At 41.9% G+C, this 15,715-nt stretch overlaps 1 protein-coding gene and 1 pseudogene across 1 annotated transcript in view; one reads left to right on the top strand and one right to left on the bottom strand.

Annotated features, from left to right (window-relative positions):
• LOC101998474 overlaps positions 1 to 127 on the top strand; it is a 2,262-nt pseudogene extending 2,135 nt beyond the window's left edge.
• Positions 128 to 1,989: 1,862 nt separating this feature from the next.
• Positions 1,990 to 15,715, bottom strand: part of Fh (fumarate hydratase) — a 24,419-nt gene continuing 10,693 nt past the window's right edge. Inside the window, exons 5-10 of the mRNA XM_005368528.1 lie at positions 13,474 to 13,656; positions 10,946 to 11,111; positions 8,856 to 9,059; positions 6,961 to 7,088; positions 4,865 to 5,018; positions 1,990 to 2,338 (exon numbers count right to left, since the gene is read on the bottom strand). Coding sequence (XP_005368585.1) covers positions 2,196 to 2,338; positions 4,865 to 5,018; positions 6,961 to 7,088; positions 8,856 to 9,059; positions 10,946 to 11,111; positions 13,474 to 13,656 — 978 coding nt within the window. The 3' untranslated portion in view covers positions 1,990 to 2,195. The remainder of the gene's footprint in view (positions 2,339 to 4,864; positions 5,019 to 6,960; positions 7,089 to 8,855; positions 9,060 to 10,945; positions 11,112 to 13,473; positions 13,657 to 15,715) is intronic.

The following is a 15,715-nucleotide window of genomic DNA, read 5'->3' as shown; positions in this document are numbered from 1 at the left end:
CCCGGCCTTGTTATGGTTTTTTGATTTGTTTTTAAAGACAGGGTCTCAGTATGTGGTCCTGGTAGGCCCTGACCTCATGGAGAACCTTCTTTCCTTTGCTTTGAAGCTTGAGTGCTGCTGTGACTAAAGGCAGGAGCCACCACTCCCCACCTGCCTACCTGTACTGGGAATAGCACCATGGATGGAGGAAGGAAGAGGGGAAGGGGACCTAGATGGTCTCTAGACTGGAAAATGCTCTCCTGTGCATTGTGTTTGGCCATCTCTGGTCTCTCTGGCTTCTATCACATTTCTTCCACAGCTGTGGCACACAAGTGTCTCTGGACTTTGCTATATATCTTCAGAGAAGTTTCCCCCTGGAAACATGGAGTTAACCTTCAATTTGAGCATCCAACAGAGAAATCTAAAAGCCTTCTTCCCATGACATTACCCTATACTAATTTGCTTCAGCACCATGAGAGATGATTTTAATTCAAAGGATTCCTTGGCCTGTAATGTGCTGGACTGAATCGGTCATACAAATGTTAGTTGAGAGGCTGGGAACCTGATGTGCTGTTATCTGTATTACCTAAGTGTTTATATCCCTAGACAAGCCCTCAGATGACAGCCTGCCAAGGTAGACATCAACATCAGAACAAATATGTCACAAGTAAAGACCAGTTCTCACAACTACCAATTATTTGTTACACATTCTAATTGACTGATTTTTATTAATTTCAAAACCTTTCTAAGATGGAATTAAGAGAAAGCACACCTTATCCAAAAGCAAGCTGTAGAAGCATTATAGTATCACCATCTAACTATTGCTGGCAAAGACAGAACTACAGGTAAGAAAGTATCTCAGTGGTAATGCCTGCCTAGCAAGCTTGAGGCCCTGGGGTGAATCCCCATATTGAGAAAGCGCGCACACACACACACACACACACATACCCACACACACACCCACACCCACACACACCATATGGACTAAGAATAATCCCTATAATTTCTGGAGTTATGTAAGAAAAGGTTTGAACCTGTAATAAAAATGCCTCGGGTTGGGAACATGGTTTGGTGGTAAAAAGCACTAGCTGCTCTTCCAGAGGACCTGGGTTCAATCCTCAGCACTACACAGTGGCTCACAATCAACTCCAGTCTCACAGAATCACTGCCCTCTTCTGGCCTCTAGGACACTAAGAATGTATGTGATATACAGACATACATGCAGAGAAAACTCATAACACATTAAAAAACATAGGAAAAAAATGTAATGTCCATTCAGCCTTAACAAATTAGAATTCTGCAAGCTGTAGTCAGAACTGTAATCATAGCCTAGGAAGCCAGCAAAGGAGGCTTCCAATGTCAGCACCTGCCTGGACTACAGACAGGTCAAAGAAACTGGGCAACCTCATGAGGCCTGGTCTAAAAAAACTAAAAGACTATAGAGATAGAACTCAATAGTAAAGTGTCCAAGCATGTGTAAGGATCTGGGCCCCACCTCCAGCACCACCAGAAAAATAAAATAAATAAATTCATCCATCTTCCTTAACAGTTTTAGAATTAGTTTTAATTACTCTGTTTCTATATAAGCAATGACTTTAAACTGCCACGGAGGAATTGGTGGTATAATTACTTTCCCAAGAACAAATATTAAGGGATGCTTGGCCCAAGCATACCAGTCTTTATAACTGTACGACAGCATGTGTATGTCCCAGTTTTTAATTGATCCCCCTTCCTGACACTAACACACTCACACAATACACATGTATACATGCTTACTCAAAAGGGCTTGGCCAGCTTATGCTGAGAGCACAGTAAATTCAAGCTGGTTAGAGATATGATTTGTGAATCAGTAATAATACTTTACTATCAAGGAACTTTATCAAAATACTACCAGCCATAAACTAAAACTCTTTAAAAAACTGATGAGTATTTTTAAAAACTCATTAGTGACAAACACATACGCACAAAATATCAGTTTCTATTACATAAGTTACTTAGCACAAAATGAAATTAGTTTATTATTTTTTTTTTATTTTATGAAATAATCTTACACTTATTTAGTTTATTGTGGCCCTGGAACTTCATGCAAATTGTCAATTTGCTGCTACAGACCCTCAGGTCCACACATTTCCTTTTTAACATCCTCATTTTCATTTATAAACAGTCTTGTTTTTTAAAATTTCATACAAGTTTATTTTAATATAAATTTATTTAAGTCACTTTGGGCCCAGCATGTCCTTGGGTTTCACCCACTCATCAAACTGCTCCGCTGTGAGGTAGCCAAGCTCAACGGCCGTTTCCTTTAAGGTGGATCCTTTCTTGTGTGCGGTCTTGGCAATCTTCGCTGCCTTGTCATACCCTGAGGGGAGGACACACAGCACACACGTTAGACAACCATCATTGTTAGTGATACAGATGTCACAGGCCTCGTGTGTAAGAGTGACCATGCCAATAACTGTCAGGTCTCCTACAGAATATGGCCTGGATTTTCTTAGGAAATAGACTTAAGCATACCTCATTTTATCCGAGATTTGTTCCTATGTTGAAGTGGACCAATAATCGAAAGAGAATATAAAAGATTGAAAATAAAGCACCATGGTATAAAAACCCACACTTGGGCATGCTGCCCCATAATTACACCTCCACCCCAACCCACCAGGGTTTCTCTGTGTAGCCCTAGCTGTCCTGGAATTCACTTCGTAGACCAGGCTGGCCTGGAACTCCTAGAGATCACCTGCCTCTGTCTACTGAGTGCAGAGACTAAAGGTGTGTGCCACCATGCCTGGCCATACTTATCTTTCTAAGGCAGCACTAACATTAAATGTGGCAGGCCGGCAGAATAGACAGTTGTTTAATGGGCAGCTGTCAGGACTGCCTCTGGAGGAGAATTGGGAAATTAGGCCCTTGTTGAGGCAGAGCAGCCAGACTGAGAGGGTGTCATTCCCTGGTTGGATATTACAAGGAGAAAACTGGGAAAATCTTAGCAGAAATATGTATCTGGACAAAAGAACCCAGGCAACCCAATGCACTGTAATACTCTCAGCCAGGAGATGACCCCAAGTCTCAGCCTGGCTACATAGCAAGCCCCTGCCTCAAAAACCAAACAAAGGATCACTGGCATTGGCTTATTTCAGAGTCATCTGCTTTTTAAATAAAGGCTACCACCGGGAAGTTCTCAAGGTTGTTCTGACCTTAAAAATTGACAGTTTTAAAAAGAGAGAAGGCAGAAGCCAGGACAATGAAGTCAGTGAGAAAAGACAAAAATAAAGCTTAAAAGTCAGAGACCTGTGACCAAAGGGTGGAGCCTGCTGGGCAATGACAGCCAGGTGGTAAAGTGTGACATGTCTGGAACAAGCACAACTGGGCCTACTCGACTTCATCCTTCCTTCTGTGCTTTGTGTGTGAGCAAGGACTGAAACATAAGCACCCTGCTCACCAACACAAAACACTATTAGCCACCAGACTCTTGTGTCTCAAGACCCCTGAGAGCTGGGGTCCAGGACTCACTCAGCCAGTGAGGTAAGTGGTCCTTGCTGAGATCAGGAGGCACATTTGCCAGAGATGTTGCCTTGGGTGGCTCTGTCCTCACAGAGTCCACGAAAGTGCCCCAGCCATCCTGCTTAGACGCTGTCTCTAACCTAGAAGTGTCGGAGGGAGCACTTGTCACAGGAGCCTTTGGGGTCACTCTGTACATTTCCAGGTGAATACTGTGTGTAACTGTTTTAAATGAGTCACCATTTTACCAACTTTACACAACTAGAAAACTCAAATAAGATTTGCCCCAAAGGTCGGGATCAGAGAACATGCTAAAGTGTAACTACATCATGCCACATCACTCACTCAAAAACAGACCAAAGTCAACTGCTCGGTAGCGGGAATGTAGCGCTGTGTCTGCCTCAGCCTGCAGAAGCCACAGCAAATATCTTACGGGCTGGGCAGTGGTGGTCAGCCTGCCATCTAAGTCTGTATAAAAACAGTTACAATCTAGAAAAGACTAGGAACACAAAGGTTAATTTCAGAAAAAGTATTCCATTTTCTCTCCTTTCCCTATAAACATTAAATAGTTTGCCTTTCTCTTTTAATTAGTAACATTAAATATCTGAATTGGATAAAACAAAATCCAAGTGCTACTACATAGTATCTAGAAAAGGAAAAAAACAAATGAATCCGTTCGTTCACTGTTGGTAATCAGGCAGTGCCACCTAGTGACATTACCAACAGAAGATCTGACAGACAACCTTCCCAACTGCAAGCAACACCCAGCACGTGAGTGCATTAATATGAAATGAGGGCTGGTGTGAGAGCTGGGTGTGTCAAAGTGCTCTCTGCCCAGACTAGTGCCCTGACTTCTATCCCACAGCCGCACGTGGTGGAAGGAGAGAACGGACTGCTGCAAGCTCTTCTCCCATCTCCATGTGCATCCCATGGGACAGATGGACTCACAGACAGATAAAGAGACCGACACACACACACACACACACACACACACACACACACAGAGAGAGAGAGAGAGAGAGAGAGAGAGAGAGAGAGAGAAATGTAAAAGTTTTTTTTTTTTTTAATTTAAAAAAAAAAACCAAAAAACTCAAAGCCACCCTAAGCCATATATCTAAAACCCTGTCCAAAAAAACTAGTCACTTGAAACTTCTGGGACCAGCAAATTAGTTCATCAGAAAAAGGTGCTTGCTGTGAAGACTGCTAACCATAGTTCCATCCCTAGAACCAACATAGTAGAAAGAAAATAACCTGACGTACACATGTACACCACGGTGTACATGTACATGCACACACATACATACACACACAACATTTTTTTAAAATTTAAGGATTTTTTTTTTTAACTTTTAAATGCTGTTTTTAAAATGGCATTATCCTCCAAACTTACCTATATGAGGATTAAGAGCTGTCACCAACATTAAAGACTCATTCATTAGCTTGTTAATCCTCTCGGTGTTGGCCTGGATCCCCACCACACAGTTTTCTGTGAAGGACACTGAAGCATCCCCCAGCAGCCTGGCTGAGTGCAGTACATTCTTAATCTGTCAGAGACACAGAGAGGAAGAAAGAAAGAGAATCATTTCTAAGCCTCAGCTTACTTTGTTTTGCTTTTGTCCAGTGACATGCATTATTTGACGTTCCATGCTGGATACATAATTCAATAACCATACATCGCTTCTACAAATTCTGCAGTATATACCCAAGAAGACAAGTGAGAAAGAAGTTACAAATCTAAAACTGACAAAAGACATAAGTCTGAGTAACTAACACAAGACACCCATGACGGATAAGTAACACAAGACAGCCCACAGCGACTACTAACACAGGCTAGCCCACGGTGGATAAAAAGAGCATCCATGGAGAATTAACTAATGCGAGATAGCCAAGGTAGATAACTAACACAAGACAGCACAAGATAACCAATAACTGATAGCTACACAGTGAACATTTAAAACAGGTGAGATGTGTTGTATCCACAATCCAGGAGGATTCCTAGCAGACACAGATGTGGACAGCCATAGATGACGAAGACTCATCCAAGCAGGGGAAAGAGATGCAGAAGCATAGAGGCCTGAGACAGCTGCTAAATGCTGGATGGATTCTCTGGTTTTATGCCTCATGAAACAAACACTGCAGAATCGCTTTGAAGTAACATCACTCGGTGTTTACGCCTGTTTCTTTTGGGCAACACTTCCCATTTATACCTGTCTAAAACCCCAGAAAGATATGGAAGCTATACTTCCACCAATGGACACTAACAGAAGCTAGACATTAAAGCTTGATTCTTATGACTTAACTGTAACTTAAATACTATCTTGATTTCCTAATTAAAGCAAACCTTTTTTTCTCTCAACTAGGTCTACCTCTGACCCCAATGTTCTCCCTGTCTCTCAGGCTGCTGTAATAGTTTCACTCTATGCGATGGAAAAACTGTATTTACCAAACTGTTTTTTTTTCTTGTTCATTTTTACAAAGAAGAAATAGGATGGCATTACTTTTAAGACATAGTAAATGATTATAAATCTAACAATAAACAGTTGTTATACATCTGTATATGTCAGGCAGCTGGTATTAACTGCTGGAAATATGGCCCTAATGCAAAAGCATAAAGATCTGAAGTTCATTTTGGCCTGTCTTTTGTTTGCCAATCCTGACAGAATATGCATGCCATGAAGGCAAAAAACATAAAGCTCATTATGCTTATTGCTTATTGTGAACACCTAAAATTGTGTGATCCAAAGTGAAAGCTAAATGAACATACTAATATCCATTTGCATATACTTATCAACTGGACTTTATACCACAAGCCAGTAAGAAATAGGCTTCTAGTGTATTTCAGATTCAGCAGTGTACAAATGGCTGACTGAAGCTCAGGAATCTGCATACAAGATGATACCAGCTTGTTCCATATTTGGAGTGATAAGGGAAAAAGAGAAGTTTGGTGCACAGTTAGTTTCTAAGGTACAAGGAAAAGGCAAAAGGAAATTAAAGAAAGACTTTTGGGGGGCAGGAAAAGTGCTGAAGAAAGGAGAGATGGTCAAGATGTCATCCTGAGAATGGGGGATGTCCATTAGAAGGGAAAGGTCACTGACAATGAGGAACAATGCGAGCTACGTGAAAGGCCTGAGGCTGGACCAAAGTGATCAAACCATCCAAGACTGGCAATGGGCCAGTCTCTTCCACCCAACCCTGAAGGAAGAAGCCACAAAGCAGCAGTCTGAGAAGGAGACAGGGCTGTACGGGAGGCATACTTTATAAGCTGAGCAGACCTCAACTGATTTCCAGCTACTGGCATCCAGGTTGGGAGGGGATAAAGAAAGCCCTCTCCTACTCCAGAAACCCAGACTATTCCAGTAGCACATCGGTACTCTACAGACATCACACAATTACCTAGTGTGGAAGTTCCAGAAACTTTCAGGAGGACAAGAGTACTGGCAATTAGTCTTCAATCAGAAACTGCTAAAAATCAAATTGAAAGCTTACCATCATTGGTTTAAAAACATTCAACTCAAAATGTCCATTGCTGCCTCCGACAGTAACAGCCACGTGATTCCCCATGACTTGGGCAGCAACCATGGTCATTGCTTCACACTGAGTAGGGTTCACCTTTCCTTTGAGAAAATCAGTGCAGAGTCTCATCAAATAGGCTCATGGTTTCCCAAATCACTTAAGACTGTTTTTATATCAAAGAAAGAAATGTAACATTATTAAATAAAGACATAAAAGAAAACAAAATTGAGGTACAGACTGCAATTCTAGCCAATCAGGAGTCTAAGGCAGGAAGATTCTACATTCAAGGACTTCCTGAGTCAAGGCCAGACTATGCAACATAGGAAGATCTTGACTCAAAACATACAAAGAATTCTAGGGATACATCTTAAAGACAGAATGCTTGCCTAACATGAGGAGGCCCTAGGTCCAACCCCCAATATCACAGACACACAAAAAATATCAAAGAAAGGGGGACGTATAGCCAGAGATCACTCAAGAAAAACTCCATTTACACATGGTTTCCCTTCTTTATGGCTTTTGTTCCCACATAGGCATTTAGGCAACTAGGCACGAAATATACAATTAGAAAGACATAGACTCCACCCTCCAAGAGAGTGGCAGCCAAGAAAAGAGCTGGCGACTCCAATAAATAAGGGGTTCACAAGAGAAGGGGAGATGCTAGGCTGGAACTCTAGTCCCCAGGGCTTGAGCCCAGCAGCATTCCTTTAACAAGCCCAGATCCAAGCCGCACACAGCAGATTCTTCTAGCCAGCGTGAGAATACATGGAAGGATTGCCCCTGTCTGTGATGTTCTGCCATTTGTTTTTATTTTGGAAACAGGTTTTTGCTTTAGTTACCCAAGCAGTCCTGAAATATTGTTTGTAGCTCAGGTTGTCCTTGAACTCTATCTAATCTTCCTGGCTTAGCCTCCTAAGTGCCAGGATCAACCATACGCATTACCATATCTGGTTCCATGTCTCTCTTTAACAATTATTTTCAACTTGCAATCAACGAAACCTGCATGCCATTTTTCAACACAACTGCAAATAGAGATCTTTTGGGCTATGTACACATACATAGTTAAAAGTCTAGTGAAAGCATTTTCTTTTCTTTTTTCTTTTTTTTTAAATATTTATTTATTTATTATGTATACAATATTCTGTGTGTATGCCTGCAGGCCAGAAGAGGGTGCCAGACCCCATTACAGATGGTTGTGAGCCACCATGTGGTTGCTGGGAATTGAACTCAGGACCTTTGGAAGAGCAGGCAATGCTCTTAGCCTCTGAGCCCCTAGTGAAAGCATTTTCTACATAGTAAACTATTAAACGCTACAACATATTGCCACCTCAACTTTTGCTATCAACTAAATAATTAGTAAGTGTTTCTTGTCTCTACCCCACGTCACCAGTAAAATGCTGAATGGGTAGGAGCCCAATATCAAGCTATTTTTCCAAATAAAGACAACTCATTAGTCATTCCCTTAAATGTCTGTTCTCCCAACTATGCTCACCTCCCAGGTTCCAATGTCTGTCACTTCTATGTATCAGGCCAGAACCAGAGGCAAAACATGCCATGAGGACGTTAGAAGGGGGCTCATGTTTATCCAAGGCTGATTGCTGTACTCTGTCATTCTCTTGGCTTCAGACTGAAGGATACAACTATGCAGGCTCCAGTCTGAGGACCTCAACATGCCACTAACTCATGTCATGTTCCTGACTTGGTAAGTGATGGTCCTGAAAGGTCTGATCCACACGGATACTGTGGAACAAGTGCTCCTCACGCATCCCCATCGCTTCAGGGATGGCAGTGGAAAGGCATGTTCTGTGTTACGAGTCCCTAGGATCTAGTCAATTCCAGCTCCGGAAACTTATCGGCTAAGTGCTCACCTGGCATGATGCTGCTCCCTGGTTCATTTTCAGGCAAGATCAGCTCCCCTAGACCTGACCGAGGACCGGAACCCAGGAAGCGGATATCATTAGCTATCTTCATCAGGCTGCAGGCGGTCGTGTTCATGGCTCCACTGAGCTCCACCAGAGCATCATGTGCAGCCAGAGCTTCGAACTTATTTGGGGCCGTGACAAAAGGCAAGCCTGAAGGAAAGAAAGAAGAGTAAAGACGCCTGCCAAGCACAACCCAGCTAAACAAAGTCTAGTAGACACAAAGCAAATTAGAACAGAGAGCTGGACGTACGATTCAGTGACAATGCCTGCCTAGTATGTGCAAGGTGCTGAGTTTGAGTCCTAGGACTATGAACATCTAGAAATCAATAACAAATAAATGTCAATTTTGAGTTGAGGAAAATGCTGCAGTCAAGCTGTGTCAATACTCCTTTAAGACACCCCAAAAGGCTTAATGCAACTCTTTAACAAGCATATGTGAACAAGGCCAGAGTATTCTCATAAGGATGAGAACTGTGAAATTCACTCTGCTTTTTGTTCACACTCTGATCTCAGATAATGGTTTAAAATTTCTCCAGTCTCTTCTGCTCAAGAGACTAGGGAGCAAGTACAAATAAGCTACAGTTTTACTCAGTCCTTCTATCCCACAAGCAAAGAGTTTGTGTACTCTAAATCCTAACACAGTTTCTTTCCATTAAAACATGATTTTGAAAACCTCAGCTGGAGGATAAGCAAGTGTGTGCTCAGTCACAGAAGGCTCGTCTATACCACCCCTACCCCAGGTTCAAAGACATCTCAGAAGAAATGGCAGGAAGAATGAAGAGCTGGGAGGAGGGAGGAGCGCTGTGAAATACTGCCCTCTGCACATGGCATGGAACCTGAATACAGGAACACACATCAGCTATGGGTATCTCACAAGATCAAGCCGGTTACAAGTTCCTGCATGAACGCTCCCCACTTCCCCACATCTGAGGAGCTACTGCAGTTGGTGGCTGCTGGAGGAAAGGGAGTCACTTTTCCTTGAAGGATGGCTGCTAGTGGGCGGCCCATACCCTAGTGGATAACTCCATACCCATGTATATATGGGCAACACAAACTGAAATCAGGGATGTATGCAGAGGGAGAGGGTGGGTACTTGAAGTTAGGACGGAGACATATTTGGGAAGTTGGGAGATGGGTGCTAAATATGGTCAAGATACATTGCATACACTTATGAAATTTTAAAAATTTACATGTCTAGCCAGGCAGTGGTAGTACACGCCTTTAATCCCAGTATTTGGGAGGCAGAGGCAGGTGGATCTCTATGTGTTCAAGGGCAGCCTGGGCCAACGTGATCTACAGAGTAAGTTCCAGGACAGCCAAAGCTACAAAGAGAAATCCTGTCTCAAAAAGCTAAAAAAAAAAAAAAATTCATAGAACTTTAATCTTTAATCTCAGCACTTAGGAAGCAAAGGCAGACGAATCTCTGTGTGTTTGAGGCCAGACTGGTCTACAAAGCAAGTTCCAGGACTGTTACACAGAGAAACCCTGTACCAAAACAAAACAAGCAATCAATAGATAAGTAAAATGAAAAATAAATGAGCATTTAAAAACCTCACCTATGAGCCTGTCATATGTATTATATAGCTATTACTACCCTACCCTTCTGGTAACATCTGCATCTTTATCTGCTTTCTGGACATGACAAGTTGGTTCTAATAACAATAGTAACAGTGGTTATTATTCAGATTATAGTACATACTAGTGGGAAGACATCATTTAAAGATGTTAAGGCAAAGAAATAACAGTGTGACATAAAATTATTAAGCTTACATCAGTTATCATCTTATAAGTTTCTCAACAGTCAACTGTTTCTACTTTCTTTGAAAACCGTACCTAAAACAGCTGGGAAGGGAAAGGTCTGCCCACCACCAGACAGCAAACACAGCTGTCACGTAACGTTTACTCTGACATGGAAGCCTCTAACACGTTTAATGGGAACATGTTACTCCTGAATTTCAGAAGAATTCAGCCTGGAAACATCTAGACAATGCATAAGCTGGCACAAAGACCATGAGTGGCAAGGCATGTGGTCCCACCTGTGAGCGCAGCCACTTTTGCAGCCACCTTTTCTGCGAAGCCAATCCTGGTGTTTAAACCCGTCCCGACAGCAGTGCCTCCAGCAGCGAGTTCATAGATTCTTGGCATGGCGGCTTTTATTCTTGCTATCGCATACTGGACTTGTTGAACATAACCACTGAATTCCTGACAAAGAAAAATCACAGTAAGAGCAAACTTCCTAACAGCGTTCACTTACTCTAATGGTGTTAAACAGGAACTTCAGAATATTAAATTATATGCTACTCAGTGTTAATTCATTCACATGATGAAGTAAAAGAAAGGAGGAAGGGATACAAATCCACAAGGCAGAACATTGCAATTAAAAACATGCAATTTAGCTTGTTTATAACTTAATGTTTTAACAGTCAAGAAAACAGCCCATGAAATAAACCTTTAAAAAAGAACAGTTCCACTACATTAAACTGCGGCTCTACTGCTACCCACCCAATACCAAATATTCTTCAAAGAAAAAAGAGAATGGAAATATTTTCTATACAGCTCCAGCTTGAAGTCCTAAGAGGGAACCCAAGGACTCCTTCACAGGGGCCTAAGAGTGAAGCAATTCAACATCCTGAGGCGGCCACAGTGGGCAGGTTCACAGCTTCACTGTGCACTGTAATTCTGCCACCAGTGTCACAATGCTTCCCACGCTACAACACTTTAAAGCAATCATCAGTCTATCGTGTTTTGAATATTGTGAACCATTAATAACTATGCAAAGACAAAGCCTTATGCCCTTTGTATTTTATAATGGAGCGTATCTGTATAAACCAAGATATTCAGATAAACTAAAACCTAAATCTTTTCTCCGAACTAAAACTACTGAAAACCTAAATACTCTTTATTAGGTTTGTGGTAGTTTGAATGTAACTGGCCCACGCAAGCTCACAGGGAGTGGCACTGCTAGGAGATGTGGTTCTAGAGTAGGTGTGGCCTTACTGGAGGAAGTGTGTCACTGTGGAGGCGGGCTTTGAGGTCTCATAGATGCTCACGCCATGCTCAGTGTCTCAGACCACTTCCTGCTGCCTGCAGGATCAAGATGTAGCTCCTTCTCCACTCTCGGCTCCTGCGCCAGCACCATGTTTGCCTGCATGCCGCCACGTCCCACCATGTTGGTAATGAACTAAACTTCTGAAACTGTAAGCCACCTAACTGTTTTCCTTTATAAGAGTTGTCAAGGTCATGGTGTCTCGTCGCAGCAATAGAAACCTAATTAAGACATTTCCAAAGGTGGACCTAATTCATGAAACACTTTCTCTTGTTCTCTTCCCATCTCTGCATCTCCCCCCATCTCCAAGTGACAGACACACATTAGAGAATGGATTTTGAAAATTGTAAAAACCCAAGACAATTCCAATCAAAACAATATACATGTTTCTCATAAATTAAAAAAAAGAAAAAGAAAATTGCTGTCATAATAAATAGTGTGATGATGTCACTCAAGAGACTAAGCTGTGGCTCAAATTGATTTTCAGCATAGCAGTTTTCAACATAAAACATACCAAAAGAAAAGTAAAAATTAGAAACCCGGGGAAACGGACTAAAATGCACATATTGCTCCTCATTAGAAATTACACATAGAATTAAGATCATGATATAAAGAAAATACCAAGAGGTAATTTAATCTAGTGGGTTCAATTTCATCTCTTCATTTGTCTTTAGCTAAGCCTTAGAAACGTTGCTCATTCCTTCTATAAAAATTGTGCTAAATGATATTTTATTTATTATTTGCCATAGAGCAACCGAGAATCCGTCCAAATAAGCAGCAATCAAGTTCCCACCCTCACACAATTTTTATCAAACTATTACTCGGTAACTATCAGTTGATATTTGGCAATGATAGCTATCTCTTGATACATAAACTACAGACTATACCTCCCAAACTGGAGTGTGAGTTGAGACAAAACTGTTGCATGAGTTTCTTTTTGTTTCTTTGCAATGGACATTATTAGATCTCCCTTCAGCTGCTGATGCAGAAACAGAAAAATAACTTCTACTCTCCCGAACAGTAATCTCTCTTCCAATGTAGTGAAAATAATTGTCAAGGGTAAGATCAGCCTTTCTTAATTACTTTAAAAAAAAATCTGCTTTAGTTAAATAACCTCTTGATTTAGGGTGAGACAGATGACGCGATCGTGACGAAAGAGTGATGAAGATGACGATGATGGCTATGCACCTGAGATGTTCTAAACACTCTCAATCAACCACTACAGCCTCTCAGCCATGCATTCTCTTTATAACCCTGGAAGCTAACTGACTTCCCTACAGTTGTATAACTGGTCTACAGCAAAGCAAAACTTGAACCCAGCAGTCGAGCTGAGTCCAGTTCACTGCCACCATGGTCTGATCTCATGTGGGCACTATTAAAAGTTGTCAAATGGTTAATTCAGAAAATCAATCACTGACCTTTGTTGTTATAAACTTGGCCTTTAAAGGTAATTTTGAGGGAAAACACTGACAGTTTGTATCAACCCATAAACCGAACAAATGAATCAAACTCCTGTACCTGCCCAAGAGTGAGGGGGACAGCGTCCTGCGTGTGAGTCCGCCCGATTTTGATGACCTGCGCAAACTCTTTGGATTTGGCACTGAGCGCATCATGCAGCTTCTGCAGTCCTGGTAGCAGCACCTCGTGAACTTCCACCGCAGCGGCAATGTGCATTGCTGTGGGAAAGGTGTCATTCGAGCTCTGCGGAGAAGTTTCAAAAGAAACAGAAGATGTTAACTTGGAGGTAAGGAAAGAGGACCTCAAAACCAACTGGTGACTATTCAAAACCCAGCATACACAATAGTGTTCACGAGGCAACTAATAGGTCAGCTGATGAAATGAAAAGCAACCAGGCTCCCTATAAGGAACATACTCAGGACTGACCCACATACAAGTGCACTGTACATAATATTTACTATAACTAAGCATGCTAAGTCCACTATACAAGTGCTCCCTAATAAAGCACAGTAGACATAGGAGTTAACAAGCATTTGAAGATCCTAGAATGTATTCTAGAATGCAGCCATTCTTTTATAAAACATTTACTTAGTAAACTTGAAAAAAATTCTGTGAGGCAGAAAGCCAAGCTGACAAGGAGATAATGTGACCTGGAAAATATTTAGAACTTGTAAAACTGACAAGCAGGTGTGCACACAGCACACAGCACACAGCTGTCCTTGTACTTTTAAGGTATACTGCATTTTAAAAACACTCATTTACTATTCACATATTTCAATTGCTTCTTATGGCAACCATCGAAGCACTTAGAAAGCTCAGAGAACAGTCCAACGACCACTCGTGCACCTGCCAACTAATCTAACCAGAAATCCAGCAGTGTGCGGTCAGGCTTGGGACACCCACTGCTTCATCCTATTACACCATGCTGAAGCAGACTTCAGACTACAAATTAAACTTAATAAAACCACACTTAAAAGTAATACTGAGTTTTAAAACCACCTTTAAAATGAACTATATAAAAGCTTTGTTTTGGAGGGGGTGGGTTTAAAAGGGGTTTCTCTGTGCAGCCCTGGCTATCCTGGAACTAACTCTGTAGACCAGCTGGCCTCAAACTTACAGAGATCCGCCTGACTCAGCCTTCTGAGTGCTGGGATTAAAAGCATGCACCATCACCGCCTGGCTTTTTTGGTTTTTCAAGACAAGGTTTCTCTGAGTAGCCCTGGCTGTTTTAGAGCTCGCTCTGTAAAACAGACTGGACTCAAACAAGAGATCTGCCTGCCTCTATCTCACCAGTGCTGGGATTAAAGAAATGCACCATCACTAACCAGCTAGAGTTTTGCCTTTGACACTTAAGAACACATTTAGACCTAGCACCCAGGTCCCAGCTTCTTAAAAAAACAAAAACAAAACAACAACTGTTTCCATGTGCTGGAGCAGGGAAAATATATGATAATAGGCTTGGACATCTCACAGTGTGCTTAGATATCTTACCATGGCAATATATAAGGGTGTGGGTTCAGAGAAAAAGACGGTAGCATGCCTTAAGAACCCAAAACCCAAACGAATAGGGACCCCCAAACTCAGGCAATCTTAATAATTTATATAAATAACAAAATATAGGGTTATAAACAAAGGAATAGCAAGCCACTGTGAATTTAGTGCTAAACACGACTGAATAAATAAAAAATGGAAGAACAAAACCTTACAGAAAAATTCCCATTAATAAATATAAAAAGAAGAAAAACTAAAAATCATTATTAGGCCACCTAGCAGTGGGCTTAGTGGCAGAACACTGCTGAGGCCCTGGATTCCGTCCCCTGCACTGCAGACAACTAGAAAAACACCATGAAACAAAACAACACACTAACACAGATGTAAGTCCCTGGGTAAGATGCACTGACAAAGAGGAGATTATTTTCACAGTCTCAAGGTCTCTCTGATGACTTCCCAGGGAATCTAACACAAATCCACAGATCTCCTCCACCTCTCCTCTAAGCCAACACTCCAGTATAATGCAAGGAATGGGGACAAACAGGGACAAAGGCGACATGGAAACAAACATGATGTAACCCGTGCTAAAGTGTGACATCACCGCAGCAAGTCAGGCTGCGGTAGAGTACTCGACAGGTCACAGTGTGACGGGTCCCTCGCTTCTGGGACAGTCCCCCTAAGAACTCACAGCCTCTGGCTACACACCAAGTGAAGGCAGTGCTACTCATACAGACTACATCTCCACAACCTGTCCTCCCTTGGAGAACACTGCACTTCACAGTGAAAACTCGGCAGAAAATTGGGGAAACCC

Source organism: Microtus ochrogaster, unplaced genomic scaffold, assembly GCF_000317375.1.
Source record: "Microtus ochrogaster isolate Prairie Vole_2 unplaced genomic scaffold, MicOch1.0 UNK35, whole genome shotgun sequence".
Taxonomy (NCBI): domain Eukaryota; kingdom Metazoa; phylum Chordata; class Mammalia; order Rodentia; family Cricetidae; genus Microtus; species Microtus ochrogaster.
Note: the sequence above shows the minus strand (reverse complement) of the source record. Positions and strands in the feature narration are given on the sequence as shown.